Below are 11,355 nucleotides of genomic sequence, written 5' to 3'. Positions count from 1 at the left end.
AATCATTAGAAATGCACAACCGTGCAACTGCAAGCTGTAATGGCAGTCGTTTGGTCTGTCGCAATAGTGAACTAATCTACTGTAGGCATTTTTCATAATATATTATTACTCTGCTCTCTCGATGAAAAGAAAGTAGTAGAGATATTAAACAGAAATATCTATATAAAATGCATTTTCGTTTTTTGTTCTTACATTAGATTATTAGATAAAAAAACATGAATATATTTTATTATTTTCATAATATAATTCTCGGTCCTCGAAGTATTAGGTGGGAAAAAGTTCGTGACGTTTTTTTAATGCCATCTAATGGGAAAAACGCCACGAACTTTTTCCCATACCTAATATTTTGGAATAAATGTTTGTCGTAAGTTACGTCGTCTTGCTGTTTCCCCAATGTCTGTCTCAATTCTCAAACAAAAGGGCGTTCTCGGATTAGAAGAGACAATTCCTTATACAGTAAAACGTTGAAAGGGAATCCTTCCCATTACTGTGAATGCGGCAAATACACGGCACCGAAACGGAGAGTGAATTCAACGAGCATTCGAGGAGAAGCCATCGTGACAACTTGAGCTACAGTGAGACTCAAATGAAGGGCATCAAATGTAGATTTCGAATGGAGGAGACGAAACATTCACCGTCGTAACATTCGCAGTCCCGAAGAAATCGACGCCGGTGAGACTGCATTTTCTCGCTTAATAAAATTTTGACAAGCGTAACTAACGTCGGATTAGATAAGAAATGGTGAAAGAGGTACTGCTTTTTCATTGAGAATTTATAAGAGGAGAAAACTACATACTGTGTGTGAGCCAAGTTTATGAATTACGAAAGCAATAGCAGGCGATAATTTTCTTCAAGTTTTGGTATATTCGGAACTAAGTAATTCTTTTTGAATTCATTGTTCTATAAAATCTTATTTGAGCATTTCACTTGATTTGACATAATCTATATATTATTGATATAAATGATATTTATTATTATATCAGTATATTCTCAATTCACGAAATTGTTTTATAGCTTAAAAAAGAAAGAATACTAAGAGGCAAAGAGGCAAATCTTCTTTTTTCTTTTTTCTCTTGAATCCTAAATCAAGTCTCACATGAATAATTGTGAATAATTCCGTTCTTTCTATTTCTTAGTTGATCTTTAATTAAAAGTAAACCGTTCATATTTCTAAATATAAATCTTCGTTCTGAGTATTACACCGAATTAACACATTCTTAAGACAAGATTCAGGTGATATCTACGGATACTTAAATGTCTCTCAACGAGAATAGCGGAAGAAGTAGCACGGTGAAGTAATCAAGGCGTCACACAAAGGAAACGAGAAGGAAAGAAAGGGAAGGAGAAAAGACGAGAAGTCTCGGTGAATATTCAGTGAGCTGCATAAGGAAGCGGATGATGCGGGGGTGGCTTAAAGAGAAATGACATTAAATGGGGACATTAGTAGAAATGTCAAACGAGGCAATGACATTCTCTTACTCGCCCATAATTTTCATAATATCCGCTCTGGATCTTATGAAATTATTTGTAATTTGTTTATATGTGTGTGCGCTTCTCATTATATATCAATATATTTTCTAATCACATATATTTTTTACTGGCGTAAGAAATGCTTTTGTATAAATAATTTTAGGATATGTTATCATCGCTCAAAACAAGAAGTATAAAATTTATTTAATTTTAGAATTGTATTTACACAAAATTATCGAATCATTTGTGTTAAATTCATTAATAGATATATAATACTTATCCTCATTAAAATCTTCATTAAAATTTATAACAATATTAATTTTTTATATTATAAATGAAGTGTATATAAAAATTCTATAAAGAAATAGCAAACAATAAAAAGAATTATATTTAAAAATTGATTTCTTCAAACATCTCTGGCAATATTACGTTTAATCGACGAGAATTATTATCGCGTTGCCCTACGCTCGAATGAAAGGAGACGTTTGACAGTCTGATATGATGATTTATGAGCTAGTAAGAAAGATTGATGCGACCATCGACATTGATCTCGTTAACGACAACAAACGCTTTTATCCTATATACGAATTCTTGCAAATCGGCAGGAACCGTTAAAATAACATCCGGTTATGTCCGAGACTGCTGTGAGAGATAAAACAGCAATACGTTTCAATGGCGATCGCAAACGACGCATAAAATTACGGAGCATCGAGACAGAATCGTGAATCTTCGAGGAATAATCGAGGGAACAAAATGGTTAGCTTGTAGGTGAAGCTGCTTATTAGAGATGTATAATTTCAGCATGAATTTCAGATGCCGAGCCATAGACGACGAAGAAAATTGCAAGGAAGCTCACTCCTTTACATTCTTAAAAAAGAAAGAGAGTTGAATTAAAATCCACTGCTTTATTAATTTTATTATCGGTATTCGGTAGACATAATACCGGACATAATTATAAAATATTTTATGATGACAATACGTATAATACATAAAAAGATAGGGTAGAAAAACGTAGCGATGAACAAGAGATTTTTATGAATTAATTAATTAACTAATTTAATCAACACATTTTACCTCTCACAATCAAGGACTACTATCTCATTATCTTTGCATAATTCAGAATAGCCGTTTCCTATTCCTATTTTATTCTGACTTTTCTCTATTTTCATTCTTTCTTTCTTTTGGTGATACGTTCGTCGTATTGTGACCATTGATACTCTCGGCCAGCCTCATAAATAATTAAATATTCCGCGTAGCAAGCCGCATAAATTACTCTTAGCGCAATTAACGGATAATTAAGTCTCCGCAAGAATAGATTACTTGTCGCGTTTATATTCAAGTTACCGAGCATTGTTCGAAAATCTGGGAAATATATCGTCTATATTCATTCAATTAATTAATTAATAACGAAAGAGATACAAATTAAAGCCTGCAGCAGATATTCAATGAAAAAAAAACCGGTGAAATCTCGCAACGAATTTCGAAACAATCATTTCCAGATATTAATAAACGTTGCAAATTGAATTTTTAGAGACGGGTTAAAAAGTACGAACTGCTATGGGTAGCAGTTCATATAGCGTGGCTGAGAAATGTACCACAGTTTTATACGATGCGAGAGAGGAAACGTTGAAACGTGCGCAAGTAATAAAACCACGGACTGTACCCGAGGTAAAATCAGCGAAAAGGAACCATGAATGGCCGCAACGCATTAAACATTCCCGTCTCGTTTCCCGATACGGCGTCGTTCACTTTGTCGACGATTCGTACCACTGGTCGGCGCCCGACGTCTTATTGATATTCTCTCTGTAACAACGGTCAAAATTTACTCTCGTAAATAGATTAAGATCCAATTACACTAACGCACGCATTACTACTAATTTAACGACGTTACGTAGTTGTTCTTTTTCGTCGTGATTATCGCGTGCAGCTTCGCGAAGCGATAGTCACGACGTTCGTGCCAACTAAATGCACGTATCTTCGTAATAATCGGAATTAAAAATTTTCATCTTGGAATTAAAGCGATTTAATATAGTCGGATGGTGTCGGATGGCATAGACGTATTCATCGCCAATGAAATCATCACTGAAACTTCCCAATTAAGCTCGAATTTAAAGAAAAATTCTCTCGGATTTAAGATGAGAAAATTTGTTTCAACGCTAATTTAACAGAGTTTCCGTGCAACTGTACGACAATTACTTTACGATAGATCCTTCAATTTTCTATTACGAACGAACGGTCGTTATGATTTCAACGATGCTTTACGATCGTCTTCCTCGATTTGCCACTACGGTGCTACCGTAATCGTAATGTTGCGCTTTACGGACGCTTTATCGCGCGCGCGTGACTTCGCGTCGATTCACCGTGAGGATGACTCTTGCGAGAGAATATTGCCGGTGGATCCCCGACTGTCTAGACTTGGTATTGCTCACTCAAGATGCACAAGCTTGCAATATCGGTTTAACGATGGCAAGATGGAGCAGAAGAGCTCCATCTCGAGCTTGCGAAAGCTCTGTCGGCGATGGAGACCATAAAGAACAGCGACGATATGAGCGACTCATATTTGAAATCTGTATGACACACCTGTTCAATTCATTATGGATTGATAGAATGTTGTTTAATATACAGGGTGTCCTAAAACTGACAATAAATATTTTAAAGATAGTCCTTTGTAACATTTTAAGAAAAGTCTAATACAAAAATTTAATTTAATTTAATTTAGTTTATTGCAAAAGACTACATGTTAACAGAGTAATAGACATAAAATATGATACAGGTTATAGTTAACATAAACATAAATGCAATAGACAATAGTAGCTTGCAAATGGTTAGGCGTTACAAAGCCTACTAGTAACAAAACCAAAATAAGACAACAATGCAATAAGAGATAAACTAATAGCTGAAATCATACACAACACAATGTCGTGGCTATGGATATAGTTTTCAAATGAGAAGAGTTTGCAAATAAGGGCTAGAATCTCACGCACTCAGGAATGGCAAGATGGTTAGTGTAAAGAATTTCTCGAATTTTATGCTTTTGATATAATAATAACAAAATTCAGCACAAATTCAGTCCTATCATTCGTAATTTAATCTTTCTATTTGAAAACTATTATAGCCTCGACATTTTCGTATTAAACTTTTCATCTTAAAATGTTACAAAAAATCTGTCTTTAAATTATTTATCGTTAGATTTGGACACTTTATATAAAATAGATTTTCTCGGAAAGTATATAAAGTATTTGAATGAAATCGAACGCGAATATTTTATATACATAGAAGAGACCTTGAAATATTAATAACGAGTCATGTATACATCAATGCCTTATCTATAGAATACCAGAAGAGCGAACGAGTCGTGAAAATAGGAAAGATGTTGTAATTTCGCAGCGAGAATTGAAGTGACGCCCGTCTGGCGTGCTATTTTAATGCGGGAGATGATCGATTAAGTATTCCACGTGCAGCAAGCCGCGTGGTCGTAATTGAATGCACGTCTCGGGATTTTTCACGCATCGCGAAACCTGAGCATCACGATCTGAAAATACCGTAACGAAAATTCCGATGGTTTAAGGTGGAGTTTGTTTCATCGCGCTTTACCGATCTACCGATCGCACGATCAGTAGTTCTCAAATTGAGAGGCATGTTTCTGGAGGAAACGAGAATGTTTCGCATGCTTTTGAAATCTTAATGTAAAACTGCAATTTTTATCTATCCATATTCAAGATATTTTTCAGCAAATACATTTTAATATTTATAACTTTATACTAACACAAAATAAGTTTTTATTTTACAGCAGATTTTAAAAATCTTTACGAAATGACTGATCCGGAGAAATACAGATATACAAGTTAATTAAATTTTATATTGTATTAATAATCTAGATATATAATAGTACCAAACATAACATTAAAATTCCTAGATTTTTAAAGCTGAGAACAGCTGATCTCTGCAATGCGATGTGTGAAATAATAAGGCCGTATGTGTCTCGCTTAGAGGTCCAAGGTTCCCAGATGAATCATTAAACGAGGAGGCAAAAATAATAATCCCATCTCTGCGATAAATCCGCCGCATTATATATAACTCTTGATCTTTGCATCGTGCAACAACAATATATCATCGTATCGATTGTCCGCCCCCAGGTTCTGCATCGAGCAAGTTGAGAGCTTGCAGGCAGCAGCAACGACAGAGAGATGAAGAAAGATCTTTGTGGCTATGCACGCACAGCCTTTCGAGAATCTTCCGGCGCGAGTCCGCCTGTTCCTCCGCTTATAATCGCGTTTCGCGCAGTTGTACTTGTACGTGCACGCGTGGGTGAGGTATGAGAACAGAAATCGAGAGGGAGAATCGTGACTGCAACGGCGTGTATAATGAGAGGGTAATATTCGTAGAATACTACGAGACGCAAAAGAAAAGAATATTCATAAATATATCTAAAATAAAAATCAAATAAAAGTACATATATACTCGTACATATATCTTTTACACTTTTTTTTAATATCGCGATATAATACGCGATATAAAAGATATTAGGAAAAATACAGTTCGTGTAAACTCAAACGATTTTCCAAACAAGTAATTAAGTGAGTGTTATTATCGGAATTAGAAAGGAACATATTGGATTACACGAACGATCAAAGTCGACCGCTTTATTTAATTAATTTCATACCGCTTCAGAAAGTAGCAATCAATCGATCAAGAGGCCGCAAAGGCGAATCAGTATAGGTAGCCTAAACCGAAAATAAATGGCCGAGATAAATTTTTACGACAGGAAGATATGTATCGCGTCTCGTTAGCCATTTCGCCGATCGATCTTTGTCGCACGATTAATGTCTCCTCGGAGCGAAATCCGCGTAGGGGCCGCGCAGAAGAGAGAGCCAGGAAGCGTCTGAAAAATTCACGCACCACGGGAGACGAACGCTTCCTTCGCGAAATCGAGAAGAAACAAATGATAAAATAACTAGAACACGCGGAAATATCCAGGACGACGAGATGGGAGCGAAAGGAGCTGCCAATCGATTGAGAGGGAACGTCAATGAGCTTTCATCATTTCTACTTGACGGAGCGAAGAAAATGAAGCGTAGAGAGAAAAAAAACGACGAAAAATTGGAGAGAAGTCATCAGGTTGGACAGCTCGAATGGTCGACACACGTCGTTCAAAGCGACTTTCGCCCCACACACTCGGAAATTCATTTCGAATCTGGCACGTGTGGAGATCGCCGACAGATCGAGTGACTTTTCCAGAAAGCGGGATCAATAAACCCGAGCGAATGGTACGCGAACTTACCTTCGAGATTCGCCATGGAGAACCTGTAGCTGTCGATCCTCGGTGTGTTGATGTCCGAGTTAAAGGGCCTGAGAGTTGCCGAGCTCACATTGTCAAGACCCTGCAACACGAAAGATAGCAAATACCATTAGCTTTCCCATTGCATCGAGGAATGTGTGTTGCCACAACGTGTTAAGCAAATAAGGGCAATGACTGCTCTTCTGCCCTTTTAAAGAGACTAGTTGATGAAGAAGATTAAAAGTTTCATTTCTAGTCTCAGTTTGTCTATTAAGATTTTATTAAGACTGCACAAATATTGAACAATAAATTATCATTGAAACAATAATATTACAATAATTTTATCGATTTTAGTAAATCGTAAGTACATAAGAAAACTTTTAGAAAAATATATCTCCTCTTTTATTACAATCAATTTTGAGAAAGAAGGAGTTAACAGATTTTGATATCCTTTAATGTATAAATTCATAAATGTAATAATAACGTATGCAATTCATAAATGTAGCACCACGTGAATATATTCTTGAATGTCTGAGTTACCAGTCACGAAAAATGTGGTGTCATGGCGTAGCGGGAAAAGATGATATTCAAATCGAATCCACGCCAGAAAATAACCCTGGTATTTCTTCGACCTTTCTCGTCTTAGAAATCCACCTCAATCCGTAATCCGTTGGAAATCCTTTTACGTTTCCAATCCTCGATTGCGGATGAGATTTGTACAGTCGAAAGCATTAAGTCACTTGCACTCACAAAGAGGCTTTGCGGCACGTGCGACTTTTTCTGTTCTCTTATAAAATAAAATAAAATAGTTGAGTTCCATTAATTGTGAAAAAAAATACTCGCAATCCATTTTGTATCAATATCAAACATTACAGAGAACATTTTTCAATGAAAAATATATCCGTGACATTCCGATTATAGATTACCAAAATATTAATCGAGAAAAAAAAGTGATTCTGTAACGTAATCTACTTCAAAATTAGTCCTCATCAATCGTGTTAATTAAATTTTAAAAAACTGGCAACATAAATTGTTAATGATTTCACTATAATCTTTTTGCAATGAATTTTCTAAAAAATGATTTTAAAAAATTAATTAAATTGATTATATTATACATCTTTTGATTGATTATACATCTTTTTGACAATTTTGATTTAAGCATCTATTAAAAATATTTCGTTGTTTTAATAATAAAAGAACAGTGTTTATTTTCAAAATAATGTCACAAAAAAATGTTCTACTTTAGATCTTATAATCTTCTTATACTTTTATTATTAGGAGTGACTCTTATTAGAGGCAGAAATTTTATTTTTAACAGCAACTTCCGCAAAAATAAAAATAAGCAGCCTTTGTATTATCGTTAAGTCGGTGATACGAAATTGATTAGCAGCCTCTGCTTATATTTTGCGCGATAAAATCATACCAGCGACGAGAGGAGAAGAGCGTTGTGCTCCTCAGCTTCTGAGGATAGCGCCAACGGATAATGTACCTTCTATAATCATGCGCGCGCGCGCGCGCGCGTGCTTTTAGATAGGCAACCTGACTAGCATGCATCGATAATCTTAGAGAGGTACGGGTTATGGTGAACGACCTGGTGGTCATTACTGGGTCACTGAAGTTTAATGCGCGAACTAGGTAGCTCGATACAATGTAAATAGACCGCACGACTACCTTGTCAAAAGGAAACTGGCGCGTCGTAAATTGTCTAGAAAGATTTATAAACAGCGACGATAGAAGCATGAATGCACAAGTACGCATTGTTCTCTGAGCGTTGCGAAATTATAGTTAGCAATCCGAGAGTTCGTTTAGGTATAGATATCCCTGAAGTTTCGTGTGTTTGTGTATGTATATATATATATGTGTTAATGCATTGCGCTGAATATTTGTTTTAATGTGCAACCACAGAGATTTTCATTATATTATATTATTACAAATTACAAGCGCAGTGCTATACATCAACTACGGTATTTTGCAACGGCATTGTATTTGACGTAATTTATAAATATTTAGCGAGATATATTAATAGAAAGAGAAAGAGAGAGGAGGGAAAAGGTGAGAGAGTTTCCGGGAAAATTTTCCCGGAATTATTAATCAGTTGTTTGTTATTGATATATTCTAATATATAATATAAATTTCATAAAGCTTTCTTTATGAGAGACAATTATCACAAAAAAAATAATCACAAAAAAAATATTTACTTATTATATACCAATTTTTTGATGAGTTTTTTCTTAAGAAAATTATATTGCTATCATCTTCACCGTAATCTTTTTCGAGCTGTCAAACTTTTAATTGTATTCATGTACCGCCTGTGTTCGCTGAATACTTCCTATCTGATATTCATACTATATCGGCGATGAGCTCGGTGTGGGTGTGGTGAACGACCCGTTAACTATCATTCGGCCAACCGACGCAACAATTAGATCCGCACGGATAATGCCGGCTCTTCCTGTAACGCGAAACCCGCGGACGCGAACGTTACGTCCGTGTTTCGTTTCATGCGTATTCACGTATTTTGTACTATCAGCGTGCTTGCATTAAACCCCAAGCTCCATACAAGAGCTCGGTAGTATTTAAATGGAACATTTTATCTTCTTATTTTAATCTTTCATCGACCTTTAATCCAATCTTCTTCCGACGTAGATAAAATTTTATGAATATAAATGTATCATTCAAATATAAAAGTGAAAAGAACTAATAACAGCAATGGAAGGTAATAAATGCGCAAATTTCATTAAATGAATATAATTCTTAATGAATAATTATAGCATTAAGCGGACACTATAATTGAATAATTTGGCTCACTCTTTGGTCATTCATTAGCGAAGGAAATGAATGCAGTGTTAATTCTGTTATTATAAAAGATACACTGAAAGAAAAGATTGGTTGCTGTAATAATTTAGATAGTAAAATATGGCATTTTTATATGATTGCAGTAATCAGTTTTTGGTTGTAACAGCAAATTTTTAGTTAGCCTATCGAAATCATATATTGACATTGCAGATAGGCTAACGCAACTAAAAATTTGCTGTTACAACCAAAAACTGATTACTGCAGCCATATAAAAATGCCATATTTTACCTAAATTGTTGCAGCAACCAATCTTTTTTTTCAGTACAGAATAATAGCAGATTGACAATATATTGGTTTCATTCGTTATTGAAGATAATTAAAAGCACGAGCCAAAATATATAACTGTATTCGCTTAATGTTGTGAAATTTTTTAATAAGAATTATATTTATTTAATGAAATTTGCATATACTAATTACTGTGTCAATTCCCATTAGCCTTTTTCACTTTTATATTTGTTCGGAAGTTCAAATTACTTTTTTTATCTTTTAAATGTATTATAATGTATGTATCTTTTAAATGTATTATAGCAGTAAAATTACAGTTTTCTGATATAAAAATGTTATATGAAATGCACATAGCATTGTAGCGTTATAATTATCGTAAAAAGTGAAAAAAGATTAACAATGTACAATATAATTTAAAAATTTCACTAAATAACAAAAAATTCCACAAAGAACACAAAAGAAAATCACATGGAAGAGATTAAGATATTTTTCGAATACTTTAAATATTATTTTTAAGCATTGATTCTTCAGTTTATCGCAGTAGATATTATTCAACAGGAATAGGTGAGAATGGGACATCGTAAAACTTCAGCCAGACTCCTTTGGGATTTTTATTGCCGCACACGGTTTGCATAGTCAAATGTAAATGCCGTGAGACATGAGTAGGTCGTATGTTTCCGTGTGTACTCACATCGTCCTGCGCCTTGTGACTCTTCCATCGAAATAACCTGTCCATTTGGCAAGTGACAGAAGCGCGATTATTTCCTCAAACTTCGCGAAAGATCACTTGACTCCCATCTCGCGCGGTTTCATCGATGCCACACACGTGGACGGCTTCGTTTATTATTACTATTGGATACATTTTGATTTTAGACGAATCGAGACGCCAAACGATCCATCACGTAATTCTCTTTCAGCACTTTAAATCAGTTTGACGTTTCCAAGCGTAATAAGATAACGGTATTATTATAATGAATTACCTAAACTATCAAGAAATTAAAGACAATAACACCGCACTGTTTGCGATTTTTTTCTTTAAAAAAAAAAGGAACTGATTCAAGTGTCTAATTATTTTTTTAATTTTGTAATAGCGACATTATTTTTCTCACTACGATTTTATCGCTTTCGTGTATCTGTTTATAACAGATTTTCTCCGCTGCATAAAAATATCTAGATGTCTGAATCGAATTACAAGAAGTATTATTCCTCTAAATAAATTAATGAGAATTCTGTGAAAAAACCGTCTTCGAGCTACAATTTAAGCTATACATTGTCAGCCACTACTATTACTGCATGCAGTTGCTGCTGTAAGATTAATTAGATCGCAACGCACGGGCTGAAGGGAATGGACGGCTGAAAACACGCGGACGGACGCGGTATCGCGGCTGTCGTTGTGATACGAGCACTGGATGCTGATCCGCGAGGGATTCAACGTGAAGGCTGGTCGGTCCACGTCCCACTCACCCTCTCGATTCCCTCCGCCGCATAGAGGACGGTGCCGAGGACCTCACTGCTTCTCTCTCTCTCTC

General features: G+C 35.3%; 1 protein-coding gene across 1 annotated transcript in view; it reads right to left on the bottom strand.

Moving 5' to 3' along the window:
- LOC105624443 (ras-associated and pleckstrin homology domains-containing protein 1) overlaps positions 1-11,355 on the bottom strand; it is a 57,584-nt gene that overhangs the window by 16,313 nt on the left and 29,916 nt on the right. Inside the window, exon 2 of the mRNA XM_012205805.1 lies at positions 6,752-6,851. Within this exon, the coding sequence (XP_012061195.1) occupies positions 6,752-6,851 (100 nt within the window). The remainder of the gene's footprint in view (positions 1-6,751; positions 6,852-11,355) is intronic.

Source organism: Atta cephalotes (genome assembly GCF_000143395.1).
Source record: "Atta cephalotes unplaced genomic scaffold scaffold00079, whole genome shotgun sequence".
Taxonomy (NCBI): domain Eukaryota; kingdom Metazoa; phylum Arthropoda; class Insecta; order Hymenoptera; family Formicidae; genus Atta; species Atta cephalotes.
Note: the sequence above shows the minus strand (reverse complement) of the source record. Positions and strands in the feature narration are given on the sequence as shown.